Raw genomic sequence first — 24,239 nt, 5'->3', positions numbered from 1 at the left:
CTTAAATTTCTTTTAAGTACTTTTTAAAGGAAGACAAAATGTAGTAAGCACTCAACTGAATTACATTCATAATCTCCATGCAGCCAATTAAGAATTATTGAATATTACAAGAAACAGGAAATGGAATGTATAACCAAGGGGGGAAAAAAAACCCTCGATAAACAGCGAGACATGGCAGAGATTAGTAAACATGGACCTTAAGATTATTTAAAACATATAAATATGCTGAAATGCTTAAGGATGTAATGAAACTCTGAGCATAATGAGGAGATAAATGGGAGATAAAACTTCTAGAAATGAAAAATATAGTATCTGAAATAAATATCTGCTGGATAGGATTAAGAACAGATTAGAAACTGCAGAAGAAAAGATGAGTTAACTTGAAGACATAACAATAGACTCTATCTAGACTGAAGCACAGACAGAAACAAAGACTGGAAACTGCTTTTGGCTAGAGAACTCCCTTGTCCATGTTTAAACACCTCCCAGGAGGAAGGAGTAGCCACAACCCAATGACTGTTTGATGTGGGGTACAGTCATCCCAGGATGGGGTCATAGCTGTGAGCGTTTAGAAGCCTATAATCCTGGCAGCTAGGGAAGGGGGATATAGACCTTAGTCTTGAAAAAGGGATAAGAAACTATACTTCAGCCTCAACTATACTGTTTTTTTTAAAATAATTTTAGAATTGACTATGAAGTGTTACAAAAACAAAACAAAACCCCGATTTATACAAACCTCTTCTGTAAAAACTCATTTGAAAAGAAAACAAACACAATGGTCTTTTATGTTTACTTTGGACACATAGACTTCCTCTAAATTCTTACTATAATTTTAAAAGTTTATAAAATGAGTCTACATATAACTATAAATTATTTGAAAACAAAGCTGCTTTTTTTTTTTGATTGATAAATAAGCTCTAAGAGGGTAGGGATTTTGTTGTTGTTTGTTCCTTTTTGTATCCCAAGTATCTAGAATAGTGTTGTGTATACCTAAGTAAATGAACAATCAATGAATGGATTGGGCTTTATTACACATGAAATAGTATTTCCTATTGTTTCCCTCAAGGTGGTGCTGTGTACAGTATAAAGGGTCTCTTAAACAATGTCTTTTTTTTTTTTCTAATATAGCCTTGATAGCTGATACATTTCCTTTTACTATACGTCTTTTTTTTTGTTTGTTTGTTTGTTTAGCCTTCCATCTTTCTGACCTACTGATCTTTTAGATTTATTTTCTATACTGGAAGAGACTCACAAGATTTTCAGGGTTGTTTGCTTTCTTATCTTTTCTTCCCACCATTTATCTCTACCTAATTGTACAGGAAAACCTTCCTTTGAATTCTTCTTGAAAGATATTACATATTTGCTTCATTTCCACCTACTGTGTCTATCATTTATTGTAGCAGGATTTATCTGACAGACTTTGATACATCTAGTGTCAAATTTTCCATTTTTCTGTTTCTTATTTTTTTCTAGATGTTTGTTTAGTATTTTTGAAAGTTTAGATTTTAAACTGACTGGTCTTTTTTTCTTTAATAATTGCTTTATGGAGATATACTGGCATAGAATAAACTAATGTTTATATTATATAATTTAATGTTTGACATATGCATTTACCTTTGAAACCATCACTACAATCAAGATAATGATCGTATCATTACTTCCAAAAGTTTCCACATTTCCCTTGGTAATTCCTTCCCACTCCATCCCTCCCTTTCCCTACCCTACCTTCTGAAGGCAATCACTGATACACTTTCCATAACTATAGATTACTTTTTATTTTTTAGAGTTTTATGTAAATGCAGTCATATACTATTTACTCTTTTCCTTCTGGCTTCTTTCACTCATCAGAATTATGTGCACCCATCATTCATTTCTCTTTATTACAATCAGTCATTTCTAGTGTTTCTTGCATGAATATACCACAATTTGCTTATCCACTCATTTATATACTCTGGGGGTTCTCCTGAGTTTTTGGCTCTTACAAATAAAGTTGCTATGAACATTTGTGCATAGACTTTTGCATGGATGCTTTTGTTTCTCTCGGGTAAACATGTAGGAGTGGGATAGCTGAATCTTATGGTAAATACATGCTTAAGTTTTAAAGAAACTGTCAAACTATTTTCCCAAGTGGATGTACTATTTAACATTCCCACCGACAGTGTATGAGGGTTTCTGTTTCTTCACATCCTTGCCTTCCTTGGCATAGAAGATCTTTTTAATGTGGCTATTCTAATATGTGTAAAGTGGTGATTTGTCTCTTCTTGTTATTAATTTCTTATGTTTAGATACATTCAGCTTCTCATGAATTCCATAAAGTCTTATATACACTGACCTTAATTATTAGATATAAAGGAGAAAAATGTATGAATAGAGAAAATTGTGTTTTTAAGAAATGCAAGCAGTTAGTTATTCTTAAAATGATTGACACTAGATACAGTAAGATCCATATATTACATTTAGGCCTTGAATATAGGAGGGCCTAGGATAGATTTGGGAGAAATTATGTGAGAGGTATCATGAAACCCTTTCCTCATTCCCCTATTACCTTGTGCTGTCTCCTAACAGGAGTGCTCAAATGACAACATTTCCCCCTCTTTGGCTTTTCAAAGTTTTCCTGACTTCAGGAGCCCCCTTTTAAAACCAAGTGGTGCTTGGAAAATGACTACTTTAACCCTAGCCATCTCCTAGCACTAGAGGAGTTCAAGTCTTGCAAGGTCTCGTGGGGATGGAATGCATTGGTCACGCAGGGAGCAGGCTTGTCTGGGGCTGCCGCTACTGAGCTAACTCCCACCCTCACAGGAGTCTCTATCCTCTTTGCCTCCCCCCCCCGCCCCCCCAACTGTAAAGACTTCAGGTTTCTCATATGTGCAAATACTGGCTGAGCTCCGAGGAGCACAGAAGTGCACTATGCCCATTCCACCCCTTAGAATATACTGACTTAGCATAGTTACTGTGCCTTCTTTCACAGTTATGCAAGACATGCATTCCAAACACAAATTCATGCAAATAGAAAACATTTCAATTGATCGTAACAAATGTAAGCCAATGTTTGAAAACTACATGAGCACATAAAATACATTCTAATTTATCTTTTCTATCCCCCTTCCTCACATCTTCCTCTTTCTCAGTGCCTGGCATGTAGTGTTGGTGGGGGGGGGGGGCGGGGGCGGTGGTGGTTTACATCCAAAGCCAGTCATGTAAAGTGCACTACACTGTAGTTTCAAGTTAGCAAGGTGGGAATCAGGAATTTGAGAGAATTTAGCAAGGGGTGCCATGTCACCTTGATGAGTCACCATGATCAAGTTACCAAAATTTTCTATGCCTTAATCTCTTCAACTGCAAAGATAGGATAATGATTGTGCCCAAACCCTAGGATTGTTGTGAGGATTAAGTTCATTTATTCTATATAAAGCTCTTAGGACATTGCTTGATAGATAAATAGGGGGCACAATGTAAGTACTGGCTGTAATTTTTATTAAGGAGCTGGAATTCCAAAAATACTGTCTCTCAACACTAAAAAAACCCCCTCAAGACAAAAGAATAAATAGCTGGATGTTCCAGACACAAGCCATTTGATGAAATTAAAATCTTTGCTATTTCAAAATGAACGTTAACCACTATTAATGGTTAATTTTGAGACAGGAAAGATTTTAATAATTTTTCAGAAATGTTCCTATTTTTTACTCTATTGACCTGTAATTGCCATTAGCATTTACATCCTGTTTCCTAAGAATGGTCTTCTGCCCATGTAATGTGACTTTAGTGTTGAACTTATTCATTCCCTTAGCCCTTTGCAATGTCACTATAGTTAGTACCTTGCTTTCCTCCTGACATCTTAATGAGATTAATTTTTTCAACATAGATCTTTGTTAATTAGGACATAGGCTAAAACTCTGGCAAAATGGAAACTTATAATTCTGTTATCTAGACTAGTATTTCTCAACGCAGGTGCCTATTAGACACCAGAACATCTACCAAGAAAAAAAATAAAAGTAAAAGCATCTGAAGTGGGTAGGGGCAGGGATCAAGGCCTCGGAACCTGCATTTTTAAGAGTTTGCAATTTAGGTACACATAAATAAGCACAGTATTGAAATAAGTGCTTTTATTGATTAGAGATTATAAAATTTTTGTTGCTTTCACAGAACTTTAGCATTAGAAAAGGTGTGGGGAAATCTCTAGTTCTTCTCAATTTCTAAAATGCAGAGAAGGCATCTCAATTTCCCAAAATCTCTGTAAAGGGCAGAAGTAGGGCTAAAACTTTTTTTTTTCTTAGCTTTTTTTTTTTTTTAAGTTTTTTCATTTTGAGAGAAGAAGAGAATACAAGCAGGGAGGGGAAGAGAGCGAGAGTGAGAGAGAGCGAGAGAGAGAGAGAGAGAGAGAGAGAATCCTAAGCAGACTCTGCACTGTCAAGTGTTGAGCCCAATGTGGGGCTGAAACTCAAGAATGATGAGATCATGACCTGAGCTGAAATCAAGAGTTGGAGGCTTAACTGACTGAGCCACCCAGGTGCCTCAGGGCTAAAACTTCTTGACTCCCTGTGCTCTCTCTCTCTTTTTTTCTCCTGTGCCCTTTATAATACATTGTATTCTTCTTACAATTTCAATTAAAAATTTTTTACTGTTTAGTTATTTTTGAGAGAGAGAGTGTGAGCTGGGGAGGGGCAGAGAGAGGGAGACACAGACTTTGAAGCAGGCTCCAGGCTCTGAGCTGCCAGCACAGAGTCTGACATAGGGCTTGAACTCATGAACTGTAAGACCATAACCTGAGGCAAAGTCGGACTCAACTTACTGAGCCACCAAGGCACCCCTCAATTTAATTCTGAAGTTAATTTCTTTATTGTTAGATCACTGTATTTGGAAAAAAAATTTTTTATTTTATGACTTTTCACTCTTTTGGGGATAGGAAAAACACTATTAAGTGACAAGCAGAGCCAGTTAAGTATATTAACTCTGGGGAAGAAACTAAACTAAAATTCACATAGTTGTAGTTCTTTCTTGAATAAACAAGCATATATAAGAAAACATCATTTTCTTAGACAATAATTTCAGTTATCATGACCATCATCATCATCACCAATTCTTAGTTCAGTCACTAAATTCAATTAATTGGTATCAGTCATTGAAAGTTTTAGCAGGTCTCTAAGACCTGTGAGAAATATAATTATTGGTCAAATATCCTAAGAATGTATGCAAGTTAGTTGAGTCAGAGGATATTGGAAAATAGCTTCAGTCCAGTGCCATAAATACACTTTCCCAGTTCAGGTTAGTATATAAAAGTTAGACTGGATTTGAGACTTCCTACTAGTTAGAAGGACTAACCCTATAAGCAGGTGTACAGAGAAGATATTATTTCAGACTTCTCTTGACTAGAGCTATACCACTAAGTACCTATCATGGCGAGGGTTTTAGTACCAGGTAAAATCTGACAAATGAAAGTTCAGAGTGGAAAGGACCTATTTCACTTCAAACCAATTATTGCCTTTATTGATTCAGGGCTAACTTATCAGGCACAATAGCACAGAGTATGTGCCCACAATATTTTTAGAGATCCGTGAAAATATTTTAATTTCTTTTAAATTATAAGAAACAGAACTTCTTTTTTTTAAAGAAGAATTTTTAGGGTTAGACACATGTTTTATTTGTTTTTCATATTACAGAAAAAAGCCCATTTTTAGGGCCCATAAAGATCTATTGAATTTTGCCTAAAACAGAAAAACTTAAATATTGAAATATTTAAAATTGTATAAAATATTTTTTTAGAAAGAGTGGGGGAGGGATGGAGAGAGAGGGAGAGAGAGGGAGAGAGAGGGAGAGAGAGAGAGAGAGAGAGAGAGAGAGAGAGAGAATCTTAAGCAGGCTCCATGCCCAGCACAGAATCCAATGCAGGGCTTGATCTCACAACTGTGAGATCATGACCTGAGTGGAAATAGATTAGACACTTAACCAACTGAATCACCCAGGTGTCTCTATATAAAATAATATTACTATTAATATTGTTATGATGGGAGGGACTTATGAAAGCAAAAAGTGGTCCATGAAGGTCATTATACTTCCCTGCATTGATCCATAGATTTTCGATATATTTGCTATTGCTTGATGGATTCATCCATCACTAAACTTTGGTTCCAGTACTTTTTTATGATGATGAATTCTAGCAAACTCCCTAAAGAACAATGCTGCTAGATGTAACCTTTTGATTGTTTTCTAGTTATTTGATAAATTATGACCAATGGAATATTTCTAATGTCACTTGCTTTCTCAGCTCCCTATTTGTTCCCCAATCTCCACCCTTTCCAAGTTTCCTTTCCTACAGAACATACTCTAGAACACTCAAACAATATCACATAGATGGTCAAGGAAACCTATCATGGGATCAAATAATAATTTGCAATTGCAAATTTCATTAATATTTAGTTATTAAACAATTATAGAAAAGGGTAAAGTTAAGTTAATGGTGGGCCATTGGAAAGCAGTGATCTTTTAGGGAGATTTATGAGATTCCTTTCTGCCTGCCACACTTGTGTACCTTGAATGAGAAGTACAGCAACATGTAGAGAACTGTTGGAGAGACACTGGGGCTCATTCTGAAAATGCGAGCACACAAGTCTGGGCTCCCCCTTGGCATCACCAGTCTCCAGTGAATTTCTCTATGCAATTGCCTATTTAATTCAGGAGATTAGTTTTCTCTTTCTAATTTCAAATTTTAATGCCACAAAGTTGAAAAGTTTAAAAAAGAGAAGAGCACATTAAAAATAAACAAGGACTTATAAGCTGGCAATTAGATAATATTTAAGCATTATCTTGTATCAATTTTAAGACTAGGGACTAGTTATTTATTGCAATTCTGAATTAAGAGGATTTTTGAAAAGGGGCTTTGGATATAATTTAACGATAGCCCTGATTTAAACAGAAGGTGGTGTTTTATGATGAAGTTGAATACTACATGCTTCAATGTCAAAACATAACTTACTGCATTCATATCCATCCCTGGGCACCTTGGCAAGAGCTGATTACATCCATCTTTTCATGGTCTACATTATCTTTCCAGCATGTTTATTTCCCTTGTAAGCCAGAGATTGGTTATTTCAACATGGTTTTTTTAAAAAAATTCTTTTGCAGTTTAATTAAAATCTTGTTTTTAGAAAATGCTTTATACTCTTCCTGAATTGAAAAGTCTAAAGATGTAGACATGGGAGGAGAGTTAACTGCATTTAGGTAACGAAAGCCAAATTCCTGATTTCATATCTATTAGAGACTGAACTTGAAATCTGTGCATAGCAGATTTTTCAGAAGACCTATTTCATGATTATTGAACATGCATACTAAAGAAATTATAAAACTGTTTTAAAATAATAGTTTACATAGTGTTGGTCAACATAACTGTCATCAACAAAGACAGTCCATACTCAGCTGGGAGTCCTAACACAGAAAGGTTGTCACCACAAAGCAATGGCTTCCTTGGTGAGGTGAGTGCTGGGATCACAAATGCTTCAAGGGTTCAGAGAAGAGAAGTGAGTAAACTCAGGGTGGGAGCAGTTGGGAACAGTTTCAAGGAGGTGATGGATCATAAATGAGAGAAGGGCTTGGAGAAGGGGACTGGGAGGAGGCAATGGTGTAACCATAGGGAGGCAGCAATGAGTCATCAGTATGATTGATGAGAAACATAAATAGTTGAATTGCAAATTTTACAAACATAAAGGACAGGAAGAACTAATCAGATCTAGCCTCCTAGCTTTAGGGAAGTAAGGTCTTATTATCCCATCTTGCAGATAAAACATCTGAGGCCAAAATATCTGGAGAGGTCAAAGGAGGTGACTAAGTCCTTAGTCCAGTGATTTTTTTTCCAAACTTCCAGAGGTATTTTTAAGCATGTAGATTTTGGGACTCAAATTCCAGGGAGTCTGACTCAGTTGGGGGGGGGGGTGAGCCCTGGAGTGTCCATTTTTTGTAATACCTTCAGAGGGTCCCCAGATTTGGGAACCTCACTTGGGCGGTGGTGGTGCTTTGATATAATAGGTACTCAGGGAACACCCTATGCCATATTCCTATTTTAAGACTAATCCTAATAAGTTTTCATCAACTCTGGATAGATGAACAACAAGGGTTTATCCCATCACTGGCATTCTTTTACCCATTTTCCTAGTTCTCAAAAAAATGCTTTCGCAACCAGAAAATGGAGACCTGCCATCACTGCTTGGGAATTTGAAAAAATTGACATATATGTGGGTCCAGGATCCTTAATACAACTGTCACGATAAGGGTCCTGCAGAAGACCTGAGAATGTAGAAGAAGTAGAATACCAAGTTAAAACCCTGGGTCTGAGTCCTGGCTATCCATTTACTGCCTATTGGTGCTTGTATAAACATTTTAACCCATATTTTAGAATTATCAGCTAAATGATGGGGCCAATAAGACTTCTACTGATTATGTTCCATGATTATGGAAAAGACAAAAGGAAACTATGTGGAAATTCTCTTAAACTATAAAGACCAACACAGATTTTTGAAAAATTATAAAAAGGATCACTTTATTTAATTACTATTGTATATCTACTATAAGTAAGCCATTGCAGCAGTTAGAGAAAAAGAGTCCTCAGCCCTGCTCTCAAGAAGGCAAAAGTCCTATGGCAAAAGACTTATACCTTTCCAGTTTCTTCATTCCTATCATTTTATGGTCCCTGACATTGATCAGAGAGTGTAGCCACCAAAAAGCAAAGCCTTGACTGTCCCCTTCTCCAAGATTAAGATATGGAACAGTTAACAGGAGGTTGAAAAGAATCAGGAATGTTTTATTACTTTTGCTACCTCAATTTTTCCTCTTCCTCTGTAGGGACTTGTGTGCCCCAACTTGTTTGGGGACTTGTGTGTCTTCTTGGGAAATACAACACGTTGGGAAACTTTTAAAAAGGCCATGGTAGAGGCCCGGGAAAGGAAATACAGAGTTGCTGGTATATCTTCTTTAATATCAGGTTGTTTGGGGGAAGTAACGGGTCTTTTTGAAGTTTCTGCATTTTGTGGTTTATCTCAGGGTGGAAGTCATGATAGGGTGGATAAGGAGAATGTATGTTTGGCTTCACATAATGTACTTTTTGGGACCTTAAGCATAGTGATAGGCAGCTACATTCAAAGCTAGGTTTGAAGCAGTGAAGGAATCCTATGTAAAAGAAGTTTACAAAAAATTACAGTGTCTGAAGTCATGACAGGACAGGCGTTTAGAAAGTTTACTTCCCTCTTTGACCGATTTTTAGTTGAAAAGAGTGCAGCTGAAACTGTTACCAAAGGAGGCATTATGCTTCCAGAAAAATCTCAAGGAAAAGTATTGCAAGCAACAGTAGTAACTGTTGAACCAGGCTCTAAAAGAAAGGGTGGAGAGATTCAGCCAGTTAGCGTGAAAGTTGGAGATAAAGTTCTTTTGCCAGAATATGGAGGCACCAAAGTAGTTCTAGATGACAAGGGCTATTTCTTACTTAGAGATGGTGACATTCTCGGAAAGTATATAGATTGAAATAAATCATTATTGAATGGCATCACATGAAGCTGCCCATTCCACTGAGGCTGTGAAATCTTTCATCATGTAAATAATTTTCATGCCTCCTTTATAATAAATGAATGGTATCCAAACTAAGCAAAAAAAAAAACAAACAAAAACCAGGTTTACAAATAGTGAAAATCAGGGTGTGATTAGTGCAATGGTATTCTAGAGAAGGGAGGCTGCTATTAGCCATGTGGGAACAGAACATAACAGGACACTTATTTTTGCAAAAAGCAAATGACAATAAACAATGACACAGTAGTAAAGACAGTGGGGTATGGAAAAACATAGGACTACAGATCAAGAAATCCTCTCCATGTGATCCTGGCCAAATCGCTTTCACTTCTGGGGGCTCTTTATCCCCATTTTTTTTTTTTTAGACAGAGACAGCACAAGTGGGGAAGGGGCAGAGAGAGGGAGGGAGAGAATCCCGACCGAGCAGGCTCCACACTGTCAGCACAGAACCCGATGCAGGACTTGAACCCACGAAGCCATGAGGACATGACCTGAGTCAAAACCATGCGTTGGATGCTCAACCAACTGTGCCACCCAGGTGCACCTCCCTTTATCCCCTTCTTAATTCACCCTGTCCTTCATTCTTCTTTAATTAGTATTAACTACATTCACCTTCTAATGGTCTAGTTACAATTGCTAGCCACTCCTTAAACCAGGCCACTCTGCAACTTGAATTACCTCATTGAAACTTGAATCTGATTTCACAACTTCATGACTTTCCTTTTGCTGACAAACGCCTTCACATGATCTATAGCTCCACATCCACCCTCTCAGATGACCACCCGTGCCAACACCGATGCCTTATGCATTCACCTCCACCTCCTCCCTTGACTTTTGGCACTAAAACGTATACTTTTTGTTTTGTTATTTTTAAGACCACCACATGTAAGGGTGCCTGGTGGCTCAGTTGGTTGAGCCTCGGGCTCTGTGCTGACAGTGTGGAGCCTGCTTAGGATTGTCTCTCTCTCTCTCTCTCTCTCAAAATAAATAAATAAACATTAAAAAAATAAAGCGTTACAATCACCACATATACTTGCCTATTAACACTCCTTAGAATGCTTTTTCTTCCCTTCTTCCTGTATCTGGCAAACCTGTGTTAGCCTGCAATACTCAGCTCGAGTCACATGTTCTCAGTGAAATCTTTCTTGACTGAATGAACTGGTCCTTCTCTAACAGTAATGGACTAACTACTTCTAGATGGCAGCGGGGTTTTTCTTTTTGAAGACTTTTCTGGAATTTCCAGGCCAGGTGGGTGGGCAGCCCTATTATTGGCAGCCCTATTATGCTTCCAAATAAATTCTCCTCTTTACCTTCCTGGAGGTAGAAAGGATAGTTCTTGGGTGTTCTTGGGCTAGTCTCTTTACATGAATGCTTAAACAATAGGGATTACAAAGAGGCTCACATTTTACAGCAGGCAAAAGGCTCACCCTCTTTTGTACTTGCAAGCTCTTAAAAGATCTCTTGCTGGAAGACTGCCCACTTGTTCAATCATTGTAAATTAAAGCAAAAATTTTCAGAGGTTACCATTACTCCTTTGAAAAATTTTCTGAGAGCACCTTTTCATCATTTGGAGACCAGTAAAATTTCCCTCCAACGTTCAACAGAGTTCCTGACAGAGCAGCGAGCTTTAACAGGCAATCCCAGGGGCATTCATTAAACCAAGAAAAAGTAAGTAGTGAGGCCAGACCCACTTCTAGTGATAACTAATGGCACAATGTTCTGTTTCTGTAGTACTTTCTCTCTCCTTTAACTCTTTAAATCTCATTTTAAGTCACAGAAACTATCTCTACTATAGTCATTAGACCTGGGTTCTGATACAGTAGACAAGATACACGATCCATTTTTTCACTTTGATCTCTAAATTTATAATTATTATTTATTATTTAATTATTCCAAAGTTCTTCCTTCCCCCCCCCCCCCCCCCCCCCGTTTTCTTCCCATCCCAAACAAGTCCATTATTGAATTTGGTCTTTTTCATGCCGGAGAAACTTCACACCTCCTGGCTGATGAGCAAGTGAAAACATGATGATCCTTGCTTTCTCAACTGGAAGCGCAAGTATTACGTGGTTAAAGGGAGTTCCCTAAATTTCGGAGGCAAATGAGATAGGAGCTAGAAAAGGCTCTGATGCAAGTGATTAGATCCAAGGTAACTCTTTGTCCCGAATCAGGCAGCTTTCTGCATAGTTCGCACTTTGTAATGCATCAAGTTCAGAAATGCCATGGTCACAGGTAGCGCTCCCTTCTCAAGGCCATCTCCTATTAGCAGTAAATTGTGAGAGCGACCTTTCCTCTTTCATCTTAGTCTCTTTGTTTTGAAAAAGAGTAATTCAACTCAATAAAATGGCGAGTCAGCTATCCCTTTGTAATTATACCAGGAAGGCCTTGTGACTAATTATTTCATTTATCCTAGCAGCAGAAGTTTAAGTACCCAGGAAGGTGATATAGGCAATGTTTCCCAAATAGGATTAGTGTCCAACCCTTGGGAAGCCTTTGCTGTGTCAGGACTTCCTACTCAATCCTAGACCTTCAGATTTCTGGAGGGATGGTGACTCAGACCATTTTTTAAAAAGTTTTCCAAGCCTAGGGCATCAGTTGGTTAAGTGTTGGACTCTTGATTTCAGCTGAGGCCATGATTTCACAGTTTGTGGGATCGAGCCTCATGTTGGGCTCTCTGCTGACAGTGTAGAGCCTTCTTGTTATTCTCTCTCTTCCTCTCTCTGCCTCTCCCCTGCTTGTGCTCTCTCTCTCTCTCTCTCAAATTAAAAATAAACTTTGAAAAACAAAAGTTCCTCAAGCCAGTCAGATGATTAGTCAAGTTTAAGAATTACTTGCCTAGTGGTCTCTTGCAGGGGTTCTCAAAGTCAGTATCCCCTGGGGATATTGCAAATAGTGCAGATTTGATGTTCAACTGCAAGGGATTCTGATTGCTGGGATGGGTCTCGAAACAGGAATTTTTTTTTTAACTTTATTTTTTATTTTTAAAAATTTACATCCAAATTAGTTAGTATATAGTGAAGCAATGATTTCAGTAGATTCCTTAATGCCTCTTACCCATTTAACCCATCCCGCTTCCACAACCCCTCAGCAACTCTCAGTTTGTTCTCCATATTTATGAGTCTCTTTTGTTTTGTCCCCCTCCCTGTTTTTATATTATTTTTGTTTCCCTTCCCTTATGTTCATCTGTTTTGTCTCTTAAAGTCCTCATATGAGTGAAGTCATATGATTTTTGTCTTTCTCTGACTGACTCATTTCACTTAGCATAATACCCTCCAGTTCCATCCGCATAGTTGCAAATGACAAGATTTCATTCGAAACAGGAATTTTTAACAAGCCTCCAGGGTGCTTCTGAAACAGATGACCAGTGTACCTCATGTGAGGAAACACTGCCCTGTTCTGGGTTTAGCAAAAAGGGAGAAGGGCATAGATTGTGACACACTTGAGAGGCTCAGAGGCTGGCTGCACAGGGTCAGTTCCCCAGGTCTTGCAAATGTTAGGTCAATCTGCCTCTGGACAACACCAGAGAAAGAGTGAGGGTGGAGAGGATGGCTGCCAGAGACAGCGCTGGGATTCCTGGAGAATCTCGCTCAGGATTGGGCTGGGAGAATCCCAGTTTAAAAACACAGAACCACACAGATGCTCATTTCTTCCCTTCAGATCTATTTTAACAGCTCCTCACTGGCCTTCTTGCCTTTGGGGGTCTCCCTGGCTTGCCTGCCTCCCTTTCCCTTTCTGGCTCCAGCTTCCATAGTGTTGCTAAAATGATTTTTTTTTTTTGTAAAAGGTAAATTGTTTTGGGGCACCCGGGTGGCTCAGTCGGTTAAACATACAAATTCTGCTCAGGTCACCATCTCGTCGTGGTCCATGAGTTCTCAAGCCCTGCCTCGGGCTCTATGCTGCCAGCTAAGAGGCTGGAGCTTGCTTTGGATTCTGTGTCTCCCTCTGCCCCTCCCTTGCCCCTGCCCTACTCTCACTGTGTCTCTGTCTCTCAAAAATAAATAAACATTAAAAAAATTTTTAAAAAAAGGTAAATTGTTTCTCCATGGCTTAAAAGTCTTCCCAATAATAAGAGGCTTTGCAGAGGAATCTGGATTTTGTATGGGTAAATTATTGACCTCACAGTACCGGGCTCCACAGTGTCGGTGTCTCGATTCTGGTAATCATGCTACTTTGTAGACTAGTTCCAGTGGGCAAATTGCTGTCCTACCCCAATGGCTGGGTTTAGTTAGTGCTGATCAACCTGGTTAAGTCTCAAGTAGTAGCCTACCCTTGGGACCCTGCTACCTGCCTCGGAGCCCCAGCTGACAGTGCCCACTCACCTGGATCTCTGAATGTGGCTGTTTGCAGCAGTAACAATACCACAGTTGGCATATCAACTCGGTTTAATATGGTCATCTGGTTAAGGTGATGCTAGTCCATAGTAATTGGCCACAATCCATCTAGTTTTTGCAGGGACTAGACAGGTACGTAAACTGAATAGGGATATGATAGGGAACTCAACCTCTGCATTCTTAAAAGTCTTTGATGCTGACACTAACATCTACAATCCTTCTAGAAATGCAGTGTTATTTATGACTTACTGTCTTCTTGCTGTGAAGACTGGGGCAGAGGAGCCAAGAGACTGTACAATCAAGAAAATCAAAGGAGATGTGTCCAATACAGATGGTGATTATTGTAACTTGGTATACATTGGACTATAATTTAGGGAACATGGAATAACACTGGGAAAATATAATTTCAATATGGAAAAGAGCATTCATATAAAACAAAGTGAACTCCATTTTCATGCTAGTTGGGTTGTATCTAGGTAACTTTGTACAAACTATATTGGGGACCTATTTCCTCCCATAAAATAAAAAGAATGCATCAGAGGTCAGTGACAACAGCATAATTATATGACTTTTCTAATTATTTTTTCGATGTTATTGTAAAATTATAGTAATTGAAGGAATAGAGAAGGACAATTAAGAATAGCACTTTTTTTTTACATTTTTAAAAAATGTTTTTATTTTTGTTTGAGAGAGAGAGAGAGAGAGAGCAGGAGAGAGGAATAGAGAGAGAGGGAGACACAGAATCTGAAGCAGGCTCCAGCCTCCAAGCTGTCAGCATGGAGCCCAAAGCGGGGCTCAAACTCATGGATTGTGAGATTATGGCCAGAGCTGATGTTGGATGCTCAACCGACTGAGCCATCCAGGCACCCCAAAAAGAGCACATTTTTAAAGACCGGTGTATCTTATATCCCATGAGGGGAAAAAATTTTGGTGCAAAATTAATTTTAAACATCAAAAAGTAGCACCTCTATATTACATGTGAAATTATCATATGCCTTCTTTTACATACTTATATTTTTTTCACTTGCATTTCCAAATCATGTCATTAGGCAAGTACCCAACAATGAAAAGGATTACCATACTTTTAAGAAGATCTGTTTACCAAGGTTTTATGTTCCAGATATTTCTCCAGCAATGAAATGGTTGGGTTGCACTCTGGACTACTATTTTGTGATTTTTGAATAGAGTGTTATTTTTGAATAAAGGCAATACATATATCAGAATAAGAAAACCACAGATATAGGAACTGAGAATGTGTCACTGACTTGACTTTAAATAGTCTGTTCTGTAGTCCCGAGGAACTCAGAAGTATGTCAAAGGACAAGGGGAAAAAATTCATGTAGAAAAAAGTGAGGACAATGTCCCTGGGTGTGATTTTGGAGGAAGCAAGAATGACATTTGCAAAATTTGGCGAGATAACTAGGGGAAAGAGCACGAGTTAGAATAACTGCTTCCAAGGGTTGGGGCAATCAGGAATCAAAACCCTGGAGAAACTCAGACAGAGGGAAATTCCACTCTGACATCCCTGGGAATGTGTAAGTTCATAGTCTTGCCTGCTGATATTATTGAAAGGATGCTGATTTTTTTTTCCCCTGGCTAAACCAAAAAAGAGAAAGAAACACATTTTGTAAAACTGAGACACATTATGGCAAAGCAAAAAAGACAAAAAAATGTATTTCACATTTGATGTTTGCCTGAAACCAGAACTCTTTTCTTTGAGGATTTAAGAAATAAACAATTTAGAAAATTCTGAGGACCATGAGTGTATTCTTGGGAATTTCTTGGAACAACAACACATATATTAAAAACATAAACTTCAATGATTGCTTGAAAAAGCCCAGCGTTCAGTGCATAAATGAATTTACAACATCTGCAAAATTTTTACCAAAATGATTTCTCCAGGGGGGGGGGGGAAAGAGGTAAAAAGAAATCCTTAAAAAGAAAGGACCAGTGTCAAAGTAATTCATGATTCTTCACACACATAATAATGATTAATCTGCTCAGAACTAATCTGACTTTGTCTTAGATGAAACTGACACTACCTGAAGTTTTTCATTTACCAATATCTGCCACTAGCAGCAATTTTTAATAGAGATGTTCAAAGGAGTTTTTCAGGATTATATTCATTGAAATGCCTTAGAAGAATGACTTATGTCTTTAAGAAGGCAAAACAATTATTCTTGGTGGAATCCTTGCTCTGTGCAATACTAATGATCAGGAGGCAGCTTCACAGTGTATGCAACCATGGGAGGGTCATGAAAAGGGCAGTCGATCCCAATGGTCACCCTTAGGCACGGAAATCATAATGTTAGGAAACAACCCACAGTTTCCTAAATTTTAAATCAGATTTTATGCTAGCTTTTCTCCAGCTCTATTTCCACATTAGAGAAACTCCTGTGCTATTTAAATACAGTGTTGATATTATCATATATTTATTGCAGATTTGCACTTAATTTGATTTGGCTACCCAGTTCCCTGACTGATAAACCCATTCATGCAACAGTCTTTAATATGTGTAATACACTTCCTAATGTTTATACACTAAAGACAATAAGCATTCTAAGAGAATTAGAATCACAGAAACTCTATCTCAAAAAAATACAACACTTCAAACCTGTTTTCTATACTTACAAATAAAGAACATCACTTCCATTGGGAACTGTAAGTGCAAATTCTCAAGCACCCAAAAGGCACAAAAGGGGAAAAGCATATTTTACAAGTTCTTGATTGGTCTTGAGAGAGTAGTTATAACCAAAGCATAGTCACTATAATTCTCCTGCCTCACTGTTTGGAAAGCATATGAAAACATGTGATTAAAAAATGTATACGCCACTTCTCTCTGATTGGAATTTGGAAAGTTTCAACCATCTCCCCTAAGCCTTGTCAAGTGAAGTGGCTTCAAACTGTTCACTCATACATTTTTATTTTTTAGCAGAAGACTGTGAACACTAATGTTTGTATATAATGTTACTTTTTCTTCATTCCATCTACTTGTCTTTCTTAAACCAGTCCCTTAATGATCTTGATTAGACAGACAGGCTCAGTCTGTCACCAAATACATGTTGAATGACTACTCATCACCATAAATCAGGCCCTGGGTAGCATTCTGGCTCTGGGTTCTAGCAGTCAAGTTTGCGTTCTATTATCTATTTACCTCGTGCCCATGTTGACAATTTCAAATGATAAGCCTGACTGAAAGCAAGGAAAGCAAGCAAGCAAGCAAAGGAAATAGGTGATCTCATTCACTACTGGTGGGAGTTTAAAAAAGCTTATGCTCTTTACGGGGTAATTCAATAATGTGTATCAGCATTTAGAATGTGTATACCCACTGGCCCTTCAACTCTACCTCTGGGCATTTACTCTACAGAAATATCAACACAAACAGACAAAGATTAATACGTACAAGAATGTTCACTAAAAAATTTTTAACAAAGAAAATGTTAATGAAATGTTAAACTAACGAAGTCATTAGTTAAAATATAGCACACATACAAATGGAATACTTGGCAGCAATTTTAAAAAATGAGATGTATTTTTATTCATTGACATGAAAAGATGACTGTGATAGATTATGAAGTGGAGATGAAAGTTATGGAAGAGTATGTATACACAGCCTTGGCATATTATCCAATGTCTTTCATAAAAATTCATATTCATATTCCATATGTTTGCTTACATGTACCTAGAAAAAATACTGAATGGATACTCATGAAATCATTAAAAGTGATGATCCAGACAGGACAATTATTTTCTCCTTTATATCCATATTATTTGTATTTTTGTATCAAACATAAGTTCATTTAAAACAAATGTTTATTTATTTTGAGAGAGAGCACACAAGTGGGGAAGGGGCAGAGAGAGAGGGAGAGAGAGAATCCAAAGCAAGCTCCACACTCAGCATGGAGCCCGACGTGGGGCTTGATCTCACAACCGCGAGATCATGACCTGAGCCAACATCGAGAGTCAGATGCTTAATCGGCTGAGCCATCCAGGAATTCCAACCATACATTCATTTTTTTTTTAATGTTTATTTATTTTTGAGAGAGAAAGAGAGAGAGAGACAGAGAGAGAATGAGAGCAGGGGAGGGGCAGAGAGAGAGGAAGACACAGAACTGGAAGCAGGCTACAGACTCTGAGCTATCAGCACAGAGTTCAATGTGGGGCTTGAACTCGTGAACCATGAGATCATGACCTAAGCTGAAGTCAGACACTTAACTGACTACCCAGGTGCCCCAAGCATACATTCATTTTTAAAGAACATTAAAAATATTTCCACTTGTGGAAGAAAATTTCCACCGTGAGAGGAAGAGCATTCACATAGTATCATCTCTTGAGAAAAACATTCTTGTTCTGAATCACGAATATCGAGAAAACTTATTTTGAATTTCATGAATTTCTACGGTCTCAAGACTAAACTTGCATTTCAAAATCGTTGCTGGAGAAAGCGTGACCTTTTGAGAGTTCTAAAATCGAAGATAACTGTGAATAAGGCTATTCTGCATTAGAGAAAATTTACCAGTTCTTTCCAGCCCAGACTCACTATCCCCAAGTGTGTATCCGCCAAGTATCCGGGATACTATATCACTACTGCTACTAATATCACACCCACCACCACCATTACTCGCTGCCACATATTGAGTGAGGTACATGTTAGGCAACATATTCAAAGAAATGCTAGGCAACATGGAAAACACTTGACGTCAAGACTGCAAATTGAAACAATACCATAAAATATAGCTTTCCAATTTTACACATGAGAAAGCTGAGTGCTACAGAAATTAATTAGATTGCCAAAGTCCACAAGCCAGTGAACAGTGGAAACAGAATTTTAGTGTGTCTTAAATTCAGAACCTGTGGACATTTTCATTATATAATACCGCTTATGTGGCAGCCATGAAGATGTCATAGGTATATTGGTGTTCACCGAATAAACATTTAAAAATAGTGACAGAATTATAAGGAATGATAGTATCTTTAAAGCATAAAATCGTTATCAAGAATCCTGTAGCAGGGGTAATAATCTCTAGATTTGGAGAATCTTGGCAAGCCACTGAACGAGTGCAGGAATGCACATTTCACCCAGTGAGAGAGGATTTTCGTCAAGAGGGAAGTTCACACCCAGATGGCAAATATAGTTCACAGATGCCTGACATTTGTACTTTCTCACTCGATCAGAGTTCACTGGGGAGAAGTCCCACAGCAAAAGTGCCTCCCAGAAAGAATACTCAGTGCCTCCTGTAATCAAACTTGTTTCTGGCTGAGCTGCTCCTGTTCTGTCTCTCTGGCAGCATCAAGTCACAGTTCATGCCTATTGTGGTGTCTGCCAGGGCCTGGTGTTTTCATTCTACCCCATGGTTTTCGTTTTGTCTACAACGCTGGTGGGCCCAAGTGTTCATCCTGAGCATCCTGTTTCTCTTTTCTTTTTTCCCTCTTCCATACTCTCTCTTTGCTTTATTCTTTTTCTCCTCCCTCCTTCTCCCTGACCTCTTCCTTCTCTCTTTTAAACATTATTTCTTAAGTGCTTACTAAAGCAGCAACTGTGCCTACTGTCCGCCAGAGCCACTCTGACTGCACGGTCTCTCTTCTCCAAAAACTTCCCGGTTCTCATGTGTCTGCCCTGCTTGTCTTACTCATTTTTATACCACGGCATCCACCACAGTGGCTGGCGCTTATTAGACATGTAACGAACATGTAGCTGAATATCTTCTTTGCGTTGAATTCAATTAATGTAATTGAAGTCACACAATACGTGTGCAATTTTTAAAAGCATATAAAATGTAACTGGGGTGAGACTGGTAAAAGTAAGGTCATGAACAGAAGTTAGGAAGAGACAGGATGTGCTCAGTCCTTGTGGGTTGAAAAGAGTTCTTATAAGCACAGTAGCACTTTATATACTAATACAACTTGAGGGGGACAGATGGGTTCTTTTGTTCTACTGTATATTTCCTACATCTGAAGATTTACCCTTGACTCGGTCAAAAATAATTTCAAGGGGTTAATCAAGATCTATTTTTTTTAAATTTTTTTTTCAACGTTTTTTATTTATTTTTGGGACAGAGAGAGACAGAGCATGAACGGGGGAGGGGCAGAGAGAGAGGGAGACACAGAATCGGAAACAGGCTCCAGGCTCCGAGCCATCAGCCCAGAGCCTGACGCGGGGCTCGAACTCACGGACTGCGAGATCGTGACCTGGCTGAAGTCGGACGCTTAACCGACTGCACCACCCAGGCGCCCCTATCAAGATCTATTTTTTAACAAATGCAAATACTTCTAGTAATATTACAATATTATCTGTTATTTAAATGGATCTGAATGATTGCCTCTCAATTCAACAATACAGTACAATACAGAACTTCCACAACATACAGAATGGTAATCCTCAGGTATCCAAGGACAGATGATATATCACCCGTAAGTAGCTTATAGCCAGGAATTAAAAGGGGAATAACTTAATGTTAAGTGAACGTGAAGAAGAGAACAAGCTTGGTGTATGTGTATGTGTGTGTGCGTGTCTGTATGCACGCACATGTGTGCAAGTGTTCCTGTCTGTCCTCCTGGACATTTTCTTAGTGATATCTTTTTTTATTTTTATTTAAAAAGTTTCTTTAATGTTTATTTAGTTTTTTAGAGAGAGAGAGAGACAGACAGAGTGTGAGAGGAGGAGGGGCAGAGAGAGAGAGGGAGACACAGAATCTGAATCAGGCTCCAGGCTCCGAGCTGTCAGCACAGAGCCCGACGTGGGGCTTGAACACACAAGCTGTGAGATCATGACCTGAGCCAAAGTTGGATGCTTAACCGACTGAGCCACCCAGGCACCCCTTCTTTTATTTTTAAAGTGTATTTACTTATTTTGAGAGAGGGAGTAAGGGGGAGAGAGAGAGAGAGAGAGAGAGAGAGAGAGAGAGAGAGAGAGAGAGAGAGAATGTGTGTGAGCAGAGGAGGGGCAGAGATAGAGGGAGAGAGAGAATTCCAAGCAGGACCCATGCTGTCAGCACAGAGCCCAGTGAGGGGCTTGAACTCATGAACTGTGAGATCATGACCTGAGCCAAAATCCAGATTCTGTGGCTCAACTGAGCCACTTGGGCGCCTTAGGGATATCTTCTAATATCACAACTGGTTCATTTGTACATACTTTTCTGGTTTTCTAGGTTCACTTTTTCACTTGCCTATAGTCAGTCCTTCATAATGATGCTTGCTTTATTAAATAAAGACAAAGTAGGACATATTTTTCATTCAGAAAGTGCTTTGCCAGCTCTTTAGTTGGTTCCTACTTGTACCTACTATTCTATGAACGAATAGCCCCTTTCATGAATAAGAGGGCAAATGAAGAAGTTACACAACACTTGTGAAGCCACAACACAAGTCTATAATTAGCCACCACCTTTTTAACTGATGCACATAGTCTACTGGCTTACTCATAGTTTCTAAAACCAACACTATTTGAAGTCAAAGTGTCAATGATCAGTCACTGTGGATATATACTCAATGGATGATACACAAACTAAGTAGGGTAGGTAACCTTTACTTGGCCTATTAAACCTAGGATAGGAAATATAAAGCAATTCTCATATTAAATTTCCCAATAATCTATGGGGGAGAGAACCAAATAATATATGCCTTAATTTCCTGCCAAAATTTTATATTTAAACTCTTAACAAAATCCCCAAACATTGGTATTAATATTACATTAATATAGGAACTTTGCTTTAATAAAAGGAGAAGCTTGGCATGAACCCTTTCCTAACCTATCACACACATTCTGTGAAAACACTCCCCCTCCTGATGACTTTGGTCTCTATGCCTTATTATCCTGAGATTGGCTACATTTCCTCTTCAACTTAAAAATTGTCAGAAAAAATACCTTCATTTCCTCCAAAAGAAATAAACAAAGGCAAAGTTCAGAGGGAAGCATTCCATGGAAGCTGTCCATAGTAGAGCAAAGTGCAAAGCAATCAGCCTGAACCAGAGAGGGCCTGTCCCCAGTCAACCCTGAGGGTCTGGGGCCATATTCCTAGTCTCCACATTTCCAAAGCAAAGCAAGGTTTTAGTCACTGAAGACCCCTTTTCCATGGTTCTGGGGAAAGAGTATGATCTGGTATGTGCATTTTAGTGGTGTTATTTGAATATTTGTGAATAAAAGCATAGTCATTCCTGTGGAAATTCCTTTTATAATCAAAGGTACATTTTCTGCCATGTACCTTGTTTACGGGGACCAGGCTCCTCCTCCAGATGGAGTTTCCTATATCTTTCCTATGTCATTTCTCCCTTTCTTCCACTGCTTTTCCATCATCTCTCTGCTGTTACCCTTGCTCAGCTCCCTATCATCCCATAACTCGCGCCTTGTGAGGGGAAATTACATCTGCTTACTTTATCCTTTATAATATACCCTTCCTAGTACCACTACATATTTGTAAAGCACAGATTTGAGCCTATGGTTTTGTTCATTTAAAACTCATACACAACCATTAAGCATGACTACATAGCCTAAACCCAAACTTCATTCCTTTTGTTATTAATGCATTAATTCAGCAAATATTTGGTGAACGAGTGAAGTACAAGGAACTTTAAGTCATGGATGGAATAAAGTTCAGGATGGTGGAGGGAGATCAGGAATGAGGAGAGACTGGGGATGGGATGAAGATACCACTTTTCTTGTTTACATTATACGCTAGTGAAAGATGCTAAAACTGAAAAAAAACTTGGGAGAGCAACAGATGCCTCTTGTACAAAAAAAAAAAAAGCTACATTAAGATGATTGTCAAAATAAACATCTAAAAATGCTTTGTATTTTACTTTGGCCTCAGTTTGGCAACTAGAATATGGAGTTAGATCATTAAGGAGAAGCAGAAATCACATCTTCTTTATTATTATATTCCCTCACCACACCTACCACAGTGCCGCGGACATAGTAGGTTTGCCAAAGAAAGCTTTTGTGAAAAACTTTTGCCAGTGTGATCGTTTAACAATGAAACAATATATGAAAATGTAAGTCGTATAATTTCTACTACTTTTCAAGAAAGAATGACCACTAAATTTTTTGTTAATCAGAATTTTCTTCATTACACAGGGAAGACATTCTTCAAAGAATGTTGAACCCCAAGTCTTACAATGTTGAATTGCTTTTTAGTGTTAGTCCCCTTATTATATACAATCTATTCATATAGCGATCTATTGACACTGTGGTGAAAGATACCGGTTATTTGATGAGGGAACATTCCATCGTCTTATTCAGGCAGCAAGATTAAGTCTTAGGAACTAAGATGAAGGTAATTTATGGAAGAACTAGGCAGTTACTTATATTCCAAGTTACACTGCAGAGTAGATGCATAAAATATGAGGTATGGGTCTTTGGATTAAATGTCTGGACAGCGTATGGTTCTTTGAAAAGATCAAAAAAGGGGCATCTACATGGCTTTGTCGGTTAAGTGTCCAATTCCTGATTTCGGCTCAGGTCATGATCTCACAGTTGGTGGGATTGAGCCCTGCATCAGGCTTTGTGTTGACTGCATGGAGCCTGCTTGGGATTCTCTTTCTCCTTCTCTCTCTGCCCCTCCCCTGCTAGTGCATGCTCTCTTTCACTATAAATAAACTTTAAAAAAATCAAGTAAAATGACAAAACTTTAGCCAGACTCATAAACAAAAAGAGACGTTGCAAACAAAATCAGAAATGAAAGAGGATAAGTAACAACCAATACTACAGAAATAAAAAGGATTATAAGAGATTATGAAAAATCATAAGCCAACAAATTGGACAACCTACAAAAAATGGATAAATTCCTAGAAACATAAAACCTCCCAAAATTGAATCAGGAAGAAATAGAAAATTTGAACAGTCTGATTACCAGCAATGAAATTGAATTAATAATCAAAAACTTCTAACAAAAGCAAGTCCAGGACCAGATGGCTTCACAGGTGAATTCTACCAAACATTTAAAGAAAGCTAATACCTCTTCTTCTCAAACTGTTCCAAAAAATAGAAGAGGAAGGAAAACTTCCAAATTCATTCAATGAAGGCTGCATGATGCTGATACCAAAGTAGATAAAGATAATAGAAAAACAAGAGGATTACAGGTCAATATCTTTGATGAACATAGATGTAAAAATTGTCAACAAAACATTAGCAAACCAAATCCAACAATACATTAAAAAAATCATTCACCACAATCGAGTGGAATTTATTCCAGGGATGCATGGGTGGTCCAATATTTGAAAATCAATTAATGTTATACATCACATCAATAAAAGAAAGGATAAAAACCATATGATAATTTCAACTGATGAAGAAAAAGCATTTGACAAAGTACAACATCCATTTATGATTAAAAAGCCTCAACAAACTATATTTGGAAGGAATATACCTCAACA

At 38.2% G+C, this 24,239-nt stretch overlaps 1 protein-coding gene and 1 long non-coding RNA gene across 2 annotated transcripts in view; one reads left to right on the top strand and one right to left on the bottom strand.

The window, feature by feature from the left end:
• The window catches only part of LOC109269416 (uncharacterized), a 311,096-nt gene that overhangs the window by 119,488 nt on the left and 167,369 nt on the right, over positions 1-24,239 (bottom strand). The window lies entirely within an intron of this gene.
• Positions 8,853-11,443, top strand: LOC128775290 (10 kDa heat shock protein, mitochondrial-like). Its single transcript, XM_053896182.1, has one exon. It carries the CDS (start codon positions 9,196-9,198, stop codon positions 9,502-9,504), a length of 309 nt encoding a protein of 102 aa, XP_053752157.1. The 5' UTR covers positions 8,853-9,195; the 3' UTR covers positions 9,505-11,443.

Source organism: Panthera pardus, unplaced genomic scaffold, assembly GCF_024362965.1.
Source record: "Panthera pardus isolate Hobbes unplaced genomic scaffold, ASM2436296v1 HiC_scaffold_7, whole genome shotgun sequence".
Classification (NCBI taxonomy): Eukaryota; Metazoa; Chordata; class Mammalia; order Carnivora; family Felidae; genus Panthera; species Panthera pardus.
This window is presented reverse-complemented; position numbering and strand designations above follow the sequence as displayed.